Source organism: Cheilinus undulatus, linkage group 9 (assembly GCF_018320785.1).
Source record: "Cheilinus undulatus linkage group 9, ASM1832078v1, whole genome shotgun sequence".
NCBI lineage: Eukaryota > Metazoa > Chordata > Actinopteri > Labriformes > Labridae > Cheilinus > Cheilinus undulatus.
In genome coordinates this window covers 1,666,023-1,683,585 of record NC_054873.1, presented here as the reverse complement: position 1 = coordinate 1,683,585, position 17,563 = coordinate 1,666,023, and the positions used below count along the sequence as shown (strand labels likewise).

The 17,563-nt window shown below is 44.2% G+C and overlaps 1 protein-coding gene across 4 annotated transcripts in view; it reads left to right on the top strand.

The window, feature by feature from the left end:
- Positions 1-17,563, top strand: part of LOC121514979 (zinc finger protein 609-like) — a 57,216-nt gene that overhangs the window by 37,139 nt on the left and 2,514 nt on the right. For 2 of the 4 annotated variants that reach the window (XM_041795479.1, XM_041795480.1), the window contains 6 exons: positions 5,154-5,379; positions 7,686-7,773; positions 8,813-10,937; positions 11,252-11,654; positions 15,199-15,567; positions 16,879-16,948. In XM_041795479.1, coding sequence (XP_041651413.1) covers positions 5,154-5,379; positions 7,686-7,773; positions 8,813-10,937; positions 11,252-11,654; positions 15,199-15,567; positions 16,879-16,948 — 3,281 coding nt within the window. Of the gene's footprint in view, positions 1-2,361; positions 2,513-5,153; positions 5,380-7,685; positions 7,774-8,812; positions 10,938-11,251; positions 11,655-15,198; positions 15,568-16,878; positions 16,958-17,563 lie in introns of those variants that run through there. The other 2 variants (XM_041795482.1, XM_041795481.1) reach the window with 2 other exon arrangements.

Here is a 17,563-nt window from a genome sequence, read left to right as displayed (position 1 = left end):
AGCCGTTTTAGGAGTTTGTGTCCTGGCTGACAGTTCTCTCCATCTCTCCATCCAGATGTTGTTTCATCGTCTCGGCATCTCTCGGAGAAATAACGTCTGACCTGCTGTTCATGTCAAACATTCCTCTGAGTGGGAGCGAGCTGTGAGGGCTGTCTGAGAGGAGGAGAAGTGCTCCTCCAGGAGGTTTCACAGACGCTGAGGGTTGTGTTATGAATGTGTGTTTGGAGGAGGTTCTTCAGGAAGTTTGTGTGGCGTTTGATGGCCTTCAGGGAATCTGAAGGCCCTTGAAGAGTTTTGAGGGTCCTCATCATGACTTTAACTCTATGTTGGTGTATGTTTAAAGTCCAGGATGACTAGTAGTGTGGTTTACTTGTCTAGAAATGTGTCTTTCTTTCTGCGGAGATGTGGCTCACCAAATCTGAGCAGCTGTGGTTAATCCTCTGATGTCTGTGGCTGAAAGAAACACTGTAGTCTCATTGTACTGGCTCATTAAAACACCACCCAATAAGTCTCATAGCATCATGAGTCAAATTAAACGGAAATGCAGCATATTTGTGAAAACAACTGTCTCCTCGTCTTCCCTGCTCAATGAAACCGTGGTAACACCTAAGTAAAGTGTGGGGCAACAAACCCAAATGTGAGTGCCCACTTACCCAGTGGTTCTCAACCTTTACAGTCCAAAATAAAGGTGCCACAGACGGGGGGACCCCACTGTTCCTTAAGGTGGTTGAACAGCCAGGAACATTCAAGAACAGCATAGACAAGGCTGTACATAAAGGGGGAAAAAATGGAAGGACTTTTTGGCACCCAGACAAACTGGGGGTCCATGGAGGTCAGCAAAATCATGGTCCATTGTAAAGTTAAACTGTGACATCCATATTTATATTTAACCTGAAAAATAACCACTTATCAGAGATACAAATATCTTTTTGGTCATTAGTACAAAAATGTAAATCCCTTTTGTTAAAGAAAGAATTCAGATGGTTTAAAAATTGCTATGATGGGTTAAAAATGGCAAAAAAAATGGTGGAAAAGGTGCTGAAATTGGAGTTTTAAAGGGGTTAGAAGTGGCAAAAATTAGATTAAAATAGCAAAAAAAGGGGTTAAAGTGGCAAAAAAAAGGCATAAATAGTGGATTAGGGAGTTAAAAAGTGACTGGAATGGTTTTAAATTGGAAAAAATGGGTGGAAATTTGGCAAAATGGAATGAAAAATTGATATAAACTGGCCAAAAAGGGTTAACTAAGAAAGAAAAAAAAGGCAGATACTGGCAGAAATTGGTTAAACTATCAAAAATGGACATATCGAATGGTGAAATGTGGTTAGAATGGGAGCTAATAGTGGCAATAATGAGTCAACAGAGGCAACATTAAGCTTGAGTGACAAGAATTGGTTTAGAAGTGGCAAAAATTAGATAAAATAGCAAAAAAGGCAAAAAAAATGGGTTGAAGTGGCAAGAATAGGCATGAATCATGGGTCAGGTAATTAAAAAGTGGCTGAAATGACTTTAAAGTGGGAAAAAAAATGGGTGGAAATTTGGCAAAATGGAATGAAAAGTTAATATAAACTGGCCAAAAAGAGTTAACTGTGAAAGAAAAAATAGGCAGATATTGGCATAAAATAGGGCATATCAGATGGTGAAATGTGGTTAAAAGGGGGAAACATTGGGTGTAAAAAGGGTTTAATAGTAGCAATAATGGGTCAACAGAGGAAACATTAAGCCTAGGGGGCAAGAATTGGTTTAGAAGTGGCAAAAACAGGCAGAAAAGTAATGGAAAGAGTTTAAAACTGAAATAAAGGTGTTAAATGGTAAAAATGTGTTGAAATTGGTTGAGAACCACTGCCCTTAGCTACCTTAAGCAGACAATTCACCTTTGACCCTGCAACATGGACGCTTTCAAGGATCTATAAGTACTGCAGCACTTCAATTACAATTGTGCAGGATCTCAGGCCTTAAATGTCCTGGAAATGTCAGCAGTCTAAAGTGGTGACGGAAATAAAGGCAGTTTTTTATCAGTTTTTATCAGAGCTGCAGCCTGGAGTAACCTCAGAGAACAAACGTCAGCTCTCTGCACACACAGGGCGAGTCTCTGATGATCACAGGAATCTCTCTCTCTCTCACACACACACTGGCTCTGTTTCAGTGAGTGACCTTGGGAAGAATGTGGCTTGTTGTTGTAAAGAAAACCTCTGACTGAATGGAGAGGAGGAGGAAGAGGAGGGGGGTCGGTGTTTCCCAGAGCTGTTTGTGGTTAAAACTCTTCAGCCAATAGAGGAGGTGTAAAACAGACCCCTGCCCCTCTTCTGGGGGTTTCCCAGCATTCCAGTCAGCCATGTTTTTATTCTTAAACAGTAGAAATATAAAGGCTGGTTGCTAACATCCTCCTAACCGGTCGGTAAACCTGTCAGCTACACGACCAGCGACGGGCTCATGTTCTCGCCATGTTCCCCCGGGTGGTGAGAGCGTCTGCAGGGAGGAAGTTCTACCATGTGTCCTCGCCTGAATGGACCAGGTAAATGTGAGAGAACCGCAAGAGGGAACAGGCTCTTTGTATTTTCCTTGTTGGTGGAGATGTGTTCATTCTCTATCTGACAGTGATGCTCAGAAAAAGTCTTCTGCTAATTTTCTGTGACACAGAAGTCAGCCTTAACTGTGATGTTTTTATGTGCAGGAAAAGTTAGCTTTACATTCAGCACCCTTTTATATCATATAATACTTTCATTAAAGATCTGACAGGATGAGTCTGCCTTTAGTTGAAGAAAACTGACCAGTAGTTCGTAAGAACACAAGAGGACAATGTAATATTTGGTAAATTAGGACAGATTTTCATCAAACTTTGCAAAAACATCCACCTTGACTCAGAGATGACCTGACTGGATTTTGGAAGTGAAAGGTCAACTTCAGGGCTTACGTGCTTCCTTTTCTTGTGAAAGCATTTGCACACAGCTCAGGGAAACTTGGACATATCTTCTAAGTTTCAGTGTTGAAAAGTGTTTTTTTATAAGATGTACTTTGCAGAAATCGTTGCAGAGGCAGCACCCTGACCAGATTTAGTTCTACAGGCTGAGTCTCACAGTGATGAAGATGGAGGACTGTGATTGGAGCCTGCTCCTGTTTGCTGGGTGTATCTGTCAGTGAACACATCTTAACAAATGCTGACCAGACAGTGTTGTTGTGTGTCATTCTGCTCTGCTGCTCTCTGAGGCCTTGTCCACACGGAGACGAAAACAATATATTTCCATTTAATTTTGAAAACGTTTTCCGTAAATACAGGATCGTTTCAGGAAATGTCCGCGTAAGCACAGAACCACTAAAAAACGACTGTATTTAATGGCAAAAGGTAGCTCAAATGGGTGAAAACTGGCAAAAAAATGGTGAAAGAGGGCAAAAGTGGGGAAAAAGTGGTAAAAGAAGTGGCAAAAATGGGGATAAAACAAAGTGGTATTTAATGGCAAAAGGTAGATTAAATTGGTGAAATGTGGCAAGGAATGGTGAAAAGGGGTCGAAAAGGTTTGTTTTTAAAGGTTTTCTGGGGGAGTAATATTTAAAATTTAGACATAAACTAGAAAAGCACTCAGAGAGCACAGACCTCTGCCATTTGCCCTATCTCCCAATAGTAAAGAATCCTTTAAAAAATTCCTGGATCCGTCCCCATGTTCCCCCATTCACAGATTACTCAGAAACACAGTGAGGCAAAGCATTGGCTTTGCTACGGGTGCCAACAGAAGCACCCATGGTCTCACTTGACGACTGGAAGTCATGGCAGAGGGTGAATATTTCTCTATCCCTCCCAGCATTGGGAGTATTCTTGCTACAGTTTGCTGTCTTTCTCTCTGTTACGCTCCGACTCGTCTCCTAGATCGGGCGTGCATCTTTCAAACTCTATAAACTCCAAAACTTTGAATAGAAACACACCCAAAAATGCTGCTGGGATTGAAGTTTCTCATGTTCGCCATCTCCTGGTGTAAAGTGGTAACAGCGCAGACCTCCGCTATTAGCCCTATCTCCCAATGGTACAGAATCCTTCAAAAAATTCCTGGATCCAGACAGTGATCCAGATCACTCCCAAAATCAAATCAGTTCTTCCTTATGCCATTCCTGACATTTCCTGAAAATTTCATGAAAATCCGTCCATGACTTTTTGAGTTATGTTGCTAACAAACTAACAAACAAACAAAACTTCTTGGCGGAGGTAAAAAGCTACAAATAGTCACAAAAGGGCCACACGTTGAGTATCACTGCTTTAAATCATATGTATGTATCATGTGATCATGAAGATCTCTTTAGTTTTCTGTTTGTAAATGACCGCAGGAAGAGAGGACAGCCTATCAGCCCAGAGCCAAAGGTAAAACAACAGTCCCCTATAGAGAAGACGTGTGTCTCTGTGCTGATTTAACTCCAGACAAACATCAGGGAGCACAGAGGGACACTGGGAGATTGTTTGTGTGACTGATGGAGATTTGGATCTTTCACCTCAGGTGATCTCAGGTGTGCTGGCTGTGGATCATTCTCAGGTGTTATCCTGTTAACGGCTCCTCCTGGGAGCTCCACATCTCTGCTCCTCTGTGTCACAAAAAATATAATCATGGGATATTTTCTTATCCTTCAGTAATTCCACACAGAGATTTATAAGACCCGGTTCTAAAGATTTTATCAGATTGACTGCTGGACAGAGGGAGGAGGAGACAATCCTGTCAGGTTAATGGAGTCTGTTCTGGTTCTGACGGTCAGAGGATGATCAGCTGCTCTCCTAGTTTGGTAGTGATTTCATGACAATGGCTGACACATTTCTTCCTCTGCCTGATGACTGCAGCATCATCTGTTGTCTTTATAGTCAGGTTTCAAGCAGATTTTGATAGAATAAAAACAAGAAGAATCTTGAGGCTTGTATGAAAGACGACTGTGAATATAACAGCTCAACATGATAATGGCGTGAGCTCCCTCCCTCTGAAGTGGCCTCAGAAACATGGCCGCTGTGGGAAATTGATCAACTAAATGATGATTTTGTAGGTTAAAAGTGTCCTGAGCTCTATGGAGGTTTTTGTTGCTGTTCTGTTTTAAAATCTGCTCTTATAAATGAAAGAACATGCTTTATGTGTTATTGTTTGTTGAATCGATCAGCCTTTACCGTCCAATCTCCTCTCTCCCTACAGATGGAGTCGCCGGTCTCCACCCCCGCTCCTCCTCCTCTCCACCTCCTTGCTCCTGTCACCAACAGCGAAATCTCGTCCCCCTGCGAGCAGATCATGGTCCGCACACGCTCAGTAGCAGTGAACACAGCGGACGCAGCGCTGGCCACGGAGCCGGAGTGCTTGGGACCCTGTGAGCCCGGGACAAGCGTCAACCTGGAGGGCATCGTGTGGCAGGAGACCGAGGATGGTGAGAGAAAAATTTAACAAAAAGACAAAGATATTTACAAAAGCACAGAGTGAAGCATCAGACCTGCTGATAGATGTAAAGCAGTCTCCACCAAACGGTTCAGTCTAGCTTGGACTGGTTCAGTCTGCAGGTTTTGGTGTTTCCACTCTGGAAAAATACCAAAATAAACGATCCATGCTGTCCTACTTTTTGGCCCTTCTGCTGGGGTTCTAAGTGTTTCTATCTGACCCTGAGGACTGGAGCTGGATCCTCTGCTGTCCTTAGTGGTCGAAGGAATCCTCATGGGCAAAAACAAAACACGCCATGTTTTACACTGGGCTGAACTGCCTTCCTCTTCATTTCATTAAACATACTTTTAAAGGAAACTGTGATATCAGTTTAGCAGATAAATTTAAACAAGTCAGGAGCCGTAGTGATCTGTTGTTTGTGAAGAAGCCAGCTCTAAGGCCCCTCCACGTGGAGACAAAAAAAAAATGATATATTGCCGTTTAGTTTTGAAAAAGCTTTCCGTAAAGACAGGATCGTTTCAGGAAATATCTGCGTAAGGACGGAACCACTGAGAACGCTGTAGTACATATGCCAAGCCTGTACGTGGTGCTGTAACGCTGCCACGGAAATGCACCAAAAGAGAGAAGAAGATCACGGAAAACTGACACAAACTTTCTTCTAGTTGCCCTTCTGGTTGTTCTCAGCGTTGGATTTAAGAACATCTGGTGTCTGCTGTTCTCGGTGGTGGTAAAGGAGCATCAGATTTTGCTGGCAAAGCCATAAGAAGCTCAGTAGCTTCTGCAGCACCAACACAGCGCTGTAATCCTCCGTTGTTGTTTTGGCCGGACCCGCGTAGCCGTCTTAAGAGAGATATGCTCAATGTGACTTAATTGTTTCAAGAAAGATGCAGTTGGCCCTCCACACGGAGATGAAATTGTAGTCATTTACAGATTGTGTACTCAAGGACCCATTTTCAAAAAGTATCGTTTACAGTCACCCAAAACGCCGTTTCTGTGTGGATGAAACGCAGATACGACAAAGAACTTTTGCATATACTCCTGAATTTGTCTCCGTGTGGACGGGAGTTAAGGCTCGTTCCCATGAACAGCAGTAACCAGCAGGAGCTGGCATTCTGGATTTCTATATTTTGTGAATGTTTCACAGACATAAAAACCAAACTGGTACCACATGAAGAAACCGGCTCTTATTGCAGAGCTGTGCTGAATGATCCAGCTGTGCGGCTGCTATACCTGTTTGGATCTCTGTGATCAGTTTCACTGTCTTTCCATAAGTGAACGTTATTTCAGCCATCTGCTGTTGGATCATCTCGTTATTGGCAACTGCACCACTCTGTGACAGTGTAGACTGGCTCTAGGTTTAGGTTTTTTATTTTGATCATGATCGATACTTAATGCCTTGTCATCACTAACCTATCAGATAACAGGTATCAAAAATGAGGGTTTTAGGGGTGTGATGAGATCGGAACATCACAAGATTTCTAGTTGAGGTGAAACCTGTCTTGTGAGATCAGTATTGCACAAATACGAGGAGCAGCTGCTGCTATGACAGAAAAGATCTGTCAATTATGAATATAACAAAAATGCTGCAGATACTTCAAAACTGTTGGTATGGCAGCTAGAGAAGAAACAGAGCTGATCCCAGTCTGACCACCACTAACCCCTCATCTTCCTCTGTGTGCTCCTACATGATCCTCAGATTCATTATAAGATCATTATAACTGTGAAATGGTTAAATGCTGCTGCTAAATACCTGAGCAGAGTTACTAGCTGTGTTTCCATTAGCCTTATAAAATCTAAATAGTGCAATAACAAACTGGTTATGGAAACACCTGAATTTCAAAAAACCTCTCAAATATTGCTAGATAATGAAATGGTTAGACATGGCCACAGTTCTGGTTGCTTCTGAGCCAAACTTTCAGATGACCCTTGCAATTTTCCACTCATGTTCTTCTGTTACCAAAATTTAAGAAGCAGTGTAAAATCTTGTCTCATCTTGTGAACAAGGTGTCTCGTCACACGCCTAGCGGGCTGAACGCCAAGTTTTACAGTAAGGATCGAGGAGATGAAGTGAAGCAGCTCCACATGGATGTCTCTGCTGCCTGACTCTCTGATGCGATTCTCTTCAGAGTGAAGTTCTGATAAATCCTCTGTTTTCTGAGATTCGCCACACTGAGATTGAACCATGGCTGTTCTTTGCTGCTGGGACACGTTCAGTTTACACAGGGTTGAGTTTATGTTTGATAAAAGTTTTTATGATGTGTTGATGTTAGATTAAGTTCCCTGTGTGTTTGTCTGCAGGCATGCTGGTCGTAAACGTCACCTGGAGGAATAAGACGTATGTTGGAACTCTGCTGGACTGTACGAGACATGATTGGGCACCGCCGAGGTACGTACTCTCAGGGTGCCCACGGGCTCTTAAAAGTATTAAAAATTGATTAATCAGTTTAGCCAAAATTAAGAATTTAGGCTTAATTGCGAGACCATAGGGCAGGGGTGTTAAACTCAAGGCCCAGGGGCCAAATCCGGTCCATGGTGCAGTTTTACTCTGCCCGCAAGATAATATCATATTTTAATTAGAACTGGCCTGCAGGTCAGAGGTCTGGAGATTTCCTCCAGTATAAAAATAAAAATGTAACCTTGAAGACGATTAATTTTTCATGAAATAACTGATGTTTTCATTCCTTGTCCAAGGCATTACACTATTTGACACTTTTCGGCAGCAGAGATCTTTCTTCTTTCCTATATTGCTTGAAACCTGTGGCCTTATTAATAATGTGGAATATGTGGAACAGTGCATTTTGAGGTTTTTATTAAAAAAATAACAGTTATCATTATGAAGTTTGTTCAAAAACATTTTAATTATGCTCTTACGGCTGATGACTTTTGCATTAATATTTAGGAAAATAAGACAAAAATGTCATTTGCTTAACAATATGGAAAGCAGTGTAAATATATAGCGTTCTTTTTTTTTAGTTGAAACTGCAGTGCAGAACTTGAACAGAGGTTTTTCTAGACTGAAGTATTTTTCAGCTGCTTATGTAAAATATCAGACCTTTCATTCAGCTCCTTATGGTGTCAGGTTTTCTCTGTTTCATATCAGAATTCTCAGAGACAGCCTAGTTTGTATGATACTAGAATTTTCTTTTCTGTGTGGTTATAGTTTCGTCTTACTAACGTAAACATAGCTGTGTTGTTAATGTGATGGGTTGGAAATTGGAGATGTGATTGACTCTTAAAATGTATGAAGAGGAACTAAAAAAGATCCTAAATTAAATGAAATTTAGATTAAATTTAAATTAGAATGAGCAAACATGGCAGGTGAAGTAGTTCTTGTTAACTCTTCAGTATCTTGTTTTTGTTGTCATGATCCAATTTCATGTCTAAAGGTCTAGCAGTCTAAACCCGGTTTCCCCCTTCTGTTCCAGGTTCTGTGATTCTCCCACCAGTGATGTGGAGATGCGGAGCGGCCGCGGTCGGGGGAAGAGGATGCGTCCCAGCAGCAACACGCCGCTGAACGACAACAGCAATTCCTCCGACAACAAAGGCAGCGGCAGCAGCAAGACACGTGGCGCTGCGGCCAACAGCAAAGGGCGGCGGGGAAGCCAGACAACCGGCGCCGAGGACGTCAAGGCGAGCCCCTCCTCCACCAAGAGGAAGACCAAACCGGCCTCTGACATGGAGCCCACCTCCAGCTCCGAGGACACCAAGGTGTCAAAGAGGATGAGAACCAACTCCACCGGTGCCGCGCTCCCCATCCCTGGAGGAAAATCTGAGCCCCTCCCTCACCCACAGCTAGACCGGACCTGCCCCTCCCCCGTGCTCATCGACTGCCCCCACCCCAACTGCAACAAGAAGTACAAGCACATCAACGGGCTCAAGTACCACCAAGCCCGAGCCCACAATGACCACGACGTACGGTTGGACCAGGACGCCGACAGCGAGTACGGGGACGACCCCGCCCTCCATCCTGATCCCGCCTCCTGCAATGGTGCTGCTATCTCCCCTGCCCGCTCTGCCACGCCAAAAGGGCGGGGTTTCGATGCCCCATCGCCCTCGCCAGGGAAGCTGAGGGGTAAGAAGAAGGCGGGGGAGCTGGAGATAGAGGTGACGGATGGCGGCGAAGAAGGGGTGTGTCTAACAGACGAGGCGAGCAATGACGGTATGGATGACAGGAAGGCCAAGAAGACGGCGGCGGGGGGCAAACCTGATAAACTGTCTCAGAAAGGTTTGAAGCAGACCCGCCCTGTAGCCCCCGCTGCCCCCGGCGCCCCCTCACCCTACGCCCTGCAGGCGTCCTCCCCCGCTCTGGGCTCTGTGGTACAGTCTGTCCCGAAGAGCCCCCAGATGAAGAACATCCAACCCAAAGCCCCGCCCCTGGCTGACCCCGCCTCCAGCCCCACCCTCTCCAAGGAAAAGAAGAAAAAGGAGAAGAAAAAGAGGGAGGGGCCAAAGGAGGAGGACAGCCCTAAGGCGGCAGGGAAGGAGGGGAGGAGCCCGTACTCAGAGGACGCTCTGCTGAACGGCGCCTCAGAGGCTCATCAGAGCCGGCTCGCCAGCATCAAGGCCGAGGCCGATAAGGTGTATAGCTTCTCTGACAATGCCCCCAGCCCGTCGATCGGCGGCAGCAGCAGGGCGGAGCCAGGCATCGCGCCGCCACTCCACCTCAACCAGAACGGAGCCGACAACGCCTCTGTGAAAACCAGCAGCCCTGCCTACTCAGACATCTCTGACGCAGGTGAAGACGGCGAAGGGAAAACAGAGGGCGTGAAGGTGAAGACGGAGCCGGATCAGGCGCCACGGGAAGGCGCTAAGAAGGCGCTGTTCCCGCCGCAGCCGTCCAGCAAAGACTCGCCATACTACCCCAACTATGACTCATACTACTCACCCAGCTACACCAACCCCAGCCCAGGGGCCGCTCCCACAGTCCCACCACACGGGGACGCCGCTCAGGTGAAGGTGAAAAGGGAGGAGGAGCCTGAAATGGTGGAGGAGTCTAAACTTAAGGTGGAGCCTGCAGAAGAGAGGAAGGTGGAGCCTCAGCAGCCATCAGTCATCCAGCAGCGCTCCAACATGTACGCCCAGCCCATGTACTACAACCAGTACTACGTCCCCTCCTACTCGTACTCCCCCGACCAGGCCTACCACGCACACCTTCTCGCCTCTAACCCCGCCTATCGCCAGCAGTACGAGGAGCGCCAACGCCAAGCTGACAATAAGAAGGCGGAAGGAAAGGAACGGGAGGCCAGTGGGAAGGAAGAGTGGAAGCAGAAGGTGTCGGTTCCCCCCACGCTGACCAGGGCCCCCAGCCTCACCGACCTCACCTCTAAGGCGGGGCTGAACCCGGCAAAGTCCAAAGAGCCGCCGCCACCATCAGAACAGGCCAAGTCTGTGATCATGGCAAAGGGAGAGGAGTCCAAAACCCCCACCGCCCAACCAGAGGGCCTGAAGATGAAGCTGAGTGAAGCAGGGCATCATGGGAAAGAGGAGGGCAAGCCAGGGGCGGAGTCAGGCCGGCCAGGAGGTGTGGAGCCCGCCATGTGGTACAGACAGGTAACTGCATCTTCACATGGTTTTATTTATCTGCATTTAGATGAGGATGAATCCTCCAGAGTGCTGTTAAACAGAGCTAGGAATGTGTTACACATCTTTTCCAAACATCCTGGTTTTATTCTGGGTTCTGACATTTCCATGGGGGATTATAAAGTCGCTTTTATCTGTAGTCTAGCTGATGAGACAATAAATCTGATCAGACTCTGAAGCAGGGGGTTCACCTTCAGTATTATAGTAGTATAATACCTTCAGTATTTCTGGGTGGTGGTGTATGATGTGAGCCAGGGCGTTTCCTAACCTCTCCTCTCCTGCAGGAACCAGACACTCGCTTATGGCCCTACGTCTACCCCAACAAGTACTCTGAAGCTCCGAAACCTCAGGAGGAGGAGCGCTGGAAGGATGAGCGGGAGAGGGAGCGAGAGAGGGAGAGGGAGCGAGACAGGAAGGGAAAGGAGGAGAGGCCAAGGCCGAAGGAGGGTCTGGTAAAAGAAGAGGTGAAGGAGGGGGCGGAGGGAAGGACTCAACTCCCTCCAGAGGAGCACCGAGGAGGAGGAGGGAAGGAAGCCAGACCCCCTCACATGCAGTTCTCCTCCTCCTTGGCCCAGCACCAGGGCTACATGCCCTACATGCACGGACCGTACGCCTACAGCCACGGCTACGAGCCCAACCACCCCGGATACAGAGGCATGCCTTCGGTCATGATGCAGAACTACCCGGGTAAGCAGAGGGGGCGGGGTCTTCATCATTAAAGCAGACGCCGGTTTACCAGAGAGGCCATAAGAAGGCAAAACGGTTCCGCACAGAGAGTTGTTTAGGAGCTGAGAGACCAGCCCTTATTCCTGATCTCAGGCCAGGTTCTCTAAAATGAACTCCAGTTCCCATCATGCCTTGGTGTGGATGTAAACATAGCTGTTGTGATGAGTCCTCAGTGCAGCAGTGTTAAACCAGAGAATGCTGTTTCCTGCTAATGCTGTCTGGAGAAAAGTAACTAATAGGGATGCACGATATTATCGGTTTGGTATCAGCAGATATCAACATTTTTAGCCAATATTTACATCCAGTATTTTGCTGTGAATATCAGCATATACCGACTGCAAGATTTGGCCATGTATACCAGTGATACTCAGCGTGTGGCTCTTTTATGTCTTAATTTGAAATATTGTTCCCCCAGAAACCCTTAAAAAAGGAACATTTTTCCCTTTTCACCATTTTTTGCCACTTTTCATCTATTGAAGCTACTTTTTGCCATTAAATACCACTTTTCCTACTTTTTTGCCCACTTTTGCCACTTGTTTTCAAATTTTTTGTCACTTTTATCCCATTTTTGCCCTTCTTCACAGTTTTTTCTCCCCATTTTCACCCACTTAATTTACCTTTTGTCATTCAATGCCACTTTTTTCTAGTTTTAACCCATTTTTGCTACTTTTTTGCCACTTATATCACATTTTGCCCTTTTCACCATTTTTCTCACCACTTTTCACCCTTTTAAGCTACCTTTTGTCATTAAATACCACTTGTTTTCTACTGTTGCCACTCTTGACTGCTTTTTGCCCATTTAAGTCATTTTTCACAAATTCTTTGCCAATTTTGACCATTTTTTGCTACCTGTCACTCTTTTTTTGTCACTTCTCACTCATTTTTGCTACTTGCTTACTCTTTTTCCACCTTTTCCTCCCCATTTTTGCCCATTTTCACCAATTTTTGTTGCTTTTTGACCATTTTGGCCACCTTTAACTCGTTCTTGCTACTTCAAGCTGTTTTTGCACTTTTCACCACTTAGATTGTGGCTCTTACAAAGGTATTTTTCAACAGTTTGGCTCTTTGGTTGAGTAGGGTTAAGTAACAGTGATTTATACTAATAAATTAGTGTAGTTTTAGTCTGAACCAACAGACCTATGTCAGGTGAGATCTTTTTCTTCATTTATCCTCATTCTTTAAACTTGTAAGGACTAAATTTTGTTTCCTTGGTCATCCTTAAACCTCAGAGTGTCCAAAAGGACTGACATTTTTTGACCAAAAGCATATTTAAATATCAGTATTTGCTAAAATGAATGTTTAAATATCAGCAAAAATTCATTTTTGTGTATCCCTAGTAAATAATTCTAATGATGATGGATGTTCAGTCTGTGGTTGAGCTTCAGCTTCAGCTGAACTGCTGAGGGCACATGTCGAATCCTGATCAATGTTAGACTTTGAAGGATTTTTGACAAAACTGTGCATTTATATCATTAAACAGCTACTAGTTCATCCCTATAAGGTTCTAATGGTTCTGCTGACACCCCCTCAGACTCCTGTCAGAGTGCTGAAGCCTTAACTAACACCATCATGACAGCATCATGAGGCTTTAAAGGAGCAGTCATGTTAATTTCATGTTAGTGTGAGAAATGTGGAGGACAGTGATACACAGAAGTCTTCTCCTCTGGTGTTCTCCAGAAAGTTCTGCCAAAATATTCCTTTAGAGCAGGGGTTCTCAACGTCGGGGTAGTTACCCCCATGGGGGTGACGAGACACTGAGAGAGGGTCTCCAGATGCCCTAAAAAAACTAAGAATATCTTTAAATTTACACTGCTGCAGCTTCACACCAATTTTGTCAATTTTTTTACCCTTTTCATCAGTTTTCCCCACCAATTTTAACAGATTTTTACCACTTAACACCTATTTTTGTCAGTTTTAAACCCTTTCCACCACTTTTTTCTGCCTGTTTTTGCCACTTTTAAACCAATTCTTGCCACTAATGCTTAATGTTGCCTCTGTTGTCCCATAATTGCTACTATTAACCCCATTTACCACTTTTTATGCTTATTTTTTCCATTTTAACCACATTTCACTATTTGATATGCCCATTTTTGCTAGTTTAACCAAATTCTGACCATATCTGCCTATATTACCTTTCTCAGTTAACCTTTTTTTGCCAGTATATATCAATTTTTTATCCCATTTCACCAAATTTCCACTCATTTTTGCCAATTTAAAGCCATTGTTGCCACATTTGAGCTCCCTTTTACCACTATATCTGCCCATTTTTGCCCCTCTAACCCATTTGTCTTTTTGCCATTTTTATCTATTTTTTGCCACTTCTTACCCATTTCTGCCACTTCTAAAATCCAATTTACCACCTTTCCACCATTTTTCTGAGATTATTAACCCATCTTAGCAATTTTTTAAAGCATTTTAGGTTTGTTTGGTTTTTTGTTTGTTTTGTTTTTTTGTTTTGTTTTTTTTTTGTTTTTTTTTTATAACAAAAGGGATTTACATTTCTGTAAGGCTATGGCTTCTTTAGAGCAGGGCTTCCCAACCTTTTTCCTTAGGACCTCCCTACCTATATTTAAGAAAAGCTTTCCTTTTCCAAATGTATTTTTTTTCCTTGGTATTTTGGATGTTTTTGCTCAAAAAGTAATAAATTCCTATTTTTTTATTTTTTAGGGTGTCCCTTGTACACTGATGTGCTCTATGTTTCTTATCATGATTTAAAAAAGATGTTCATCTAATTTTGACATCAGAATAGACGAGGCCCCACGCCCCCCCCCAAGATCCCTGGCACCTCCTGTCGGGGTCTAGACCCAGGTGGGCACCCCTTCATTGGAGTTGATAGAGGAGTTGGTGATCTCTCTGTGACAGTTAGCATTCTCCTTCCCAGAGAGCACATACTGTAGCTTTGGTTTCCTGTTTACAGAAACCAGGACAGGATCACCAACGTTTTGATGTCTTTTTCATGTGTGCTGGGATAAATTTAGCGCTTCAGTCACATTTTTTGTGAAGGTTTCTCTCAGCAGCCTCTAGTGTCTGACCATCACATGCTACTGAAATGAATGGAGGATGTCTCGCAGGGCTGAAAATGTGAAATAACTTTGAAAGGTCGCTGTGAAGAAACGCTGACTGAAGAAGCTGACTCATACTAAAATAGCCCAAAGTCTATGGAATATTCTGAGGGTTGAATGGACTTTTTAAGTGGAAGTATTAGTGAGTTTTAAGAGTTTGAATGAAGGGAAAAAATGTTGTGTGTCCATTTTAACAGTCCGTATATTTCTATAGTCACAACTTTTTTGAAGATGACAGAATATCTCAGAAAGTGGTATGAATGTGAAAAGTCAGTCCAGCTTTGTCCTGATTGAGCTGAATATTTTGAGGTTTAAATGGTTAAAATCAGTTGATTGTAGCAGAAGAAGTGAGCCAAAAATGGCAGAAAAACAAAGAAGAGCAGAACGAAGGCTGTGAATGCAGTTTGAACCAGACAGATTCTAACTCTCCTCTTTGTCCTCAGGCTCCTACCTGCCTCCTGGTTACTCCTTCCCCTCGTACGGAGGGAAGGTGGCAGCAGGGGAGGAGGGCGAGAAGGCCTCCAGGTCCAGTCCCACGGTGAAGCCGCCAGGTGAGGCCAAAGCCCTGGACCTGCTGCAGCAGCACGCCAGCCAGTACAAGAGCAAGTCCCCGTCCATCCCCGAATCCAAACCGCCACACGACCGAGAGAGAGAGCGAGAGAGAGACAGAGACAGGGAGCGGGACAGAGAAAGAGACAGAGAGAGAGAGGGCGACCGGCCACGATCCTCCCCCTCACAACGCATCCTACCCTCCCATCATCCCCTGGGGTACCCGCTGCTGTCGGGACAGTACGACCTGTCCTACGCCTCAGGTGAGACACTCATCAATCAGTCTGTCTGCTGGTTTTTCTCCTCCTCATGATCTCGCATTTGATGGGTCCGTAGATACTCCAGACCAGTGATACTTAACGTGTGGCTCTTTCGTGATGATTTGTGGCTCTTTTATGTCTTAATTTAAACAATTATAAACATTATTCTTCTTTTTGCCTCTTCATTTTGACCCTTCATCTTGCTTTTTGCAATTTTTTCCCCTTTTTTTTGCCTTTTTTGCCACTTTTCGCCCATTTAAGCTGCCTTTTGCAATTAGATGCAGCCTATTTCCCATTTTGCCACTCTTTGGTGCGTTTTGCTCATTTTCCACCTTTTTGCTGGTTTTTGCACTTTCTCTTTTTCTTCACTTCTCACCCTTTTTTTTGCCACTTTCTGCCCTTTTTTGCCACTTTCCCCTCATGTTTGCCCCTCTTTGCCTTTTTTGCCACTTCTCGCCCATTCAGTCTGCCTTAAATAAATTAAGTGCAGTTTTTATTTGTCCATTTTCTCACCTCTTTTTAGATTTTTGCCACTTTTTGACATTTTTTGCCACCATTATCTTATTTTTTGGTCCCTTCCCACCCATTTTTGCCACATTCTGCCCTTTATTCAACACTTTTCTCCCAATGTTTGCTGCTTTTTGACCACTTTTGCCACCTTTAACTTATTTAAATTCACCAATTAGATTGTGGCTCTTGCAAATACATTTATTAACTAATTGGCTCTTTGGTTGAGTATCACTGCTCCAGACACCTTAATATATGTGCAGTTATACAGAAGAACTGTTTGTCACGATACTCCACTTTAAAGTTTTAGACAGTCTATACCAAACTTAATGGCCATTTCAGACTGGATGCATGTTTTTCTGCACGCCTGTCCCACACGTGTCACTTTCACACTCATCACATATTTGCTCCATCTCCCTGCTGCCAGAATCCTTCTTCATTTTTACCTTAATAATAGAAGCTTAGAGAACATGATCATAGCGTACATCTGAGTCCTAAAAAACAATTAGCAAACAAATTCTACTGATGTGGACGTACATGTTTGCTACAACGGGGTAAATAACCACAGCCAAAATTCTCTCCGTTCTACACTTGCAAACAAACTGATAATCAAGCAGCGACTCAAGTACCCAGTCTGTAACGTCCCTAGGCATGTTTGACCCCCAGAGTTCAGTTTGCAGAGGCGGACTTCAGCTCGTGCACGCACAGCATCTGTGCCTTGTTTACTTAACATTTAAAAGATGACACAGTACAGGATGGTTGTGCTTATTTTGGATCTGTAGGTGACAGTCTCTCTCTCCCTCTCAGGTCTCTCCTCTTCAGCCATCGTCGCCAGTCAGCAGGCGTCCGCCTCGTCCATGTACCCGCCCTCACGGAGGTGAGAACGGTAAGATTCTTTAGTCCTCTTTATTCTGTTTATCACCTTTAAACTATTTTCCTCCATCACTTTAGTGAAGAGCCTCTCAGTGAAACATCCTGTGAGCATCACCTTTACAGAGGTGCTCTGTCTTCTTCTGTCTTCTGCAGGGAAACTTTCTATCCCTGTTTTGATCTACAGCACCACCTAGTGGTCAGACGTTAACTCTGCCAAAGCAGCCCTACATAAGACCAACTGAGGGGTTGCTTAGACCAGTGGTTCTCAACCTTGGGGTTACGAGATGTTTAATGGGGGTCACCAGATGCCCGAACAAAATAAAGAATGTTTTTCAAATGATTTTTTTCCAACCATTTTTGTCTTTAATAATCTTTATCCATTCTTAATCTTTATCCATTCCTGTACAATTTGGACCCATTTTTGGCACTTTTACCTTACACCAATTTTGACACACTTTCGCCAATGTAAACCCATTTTTGTCCATTTTGAACCTTTTCTGTCCCTTTTTTTTTTTTGCCAGTTTCTGACCCTTCTGTTGTTGCTTCGTTCAGCCATTATTGCCACTGACCCCTTTCACACCTATTTTTGCCAGCTAACCCATTTCTGCACATTTCTGGC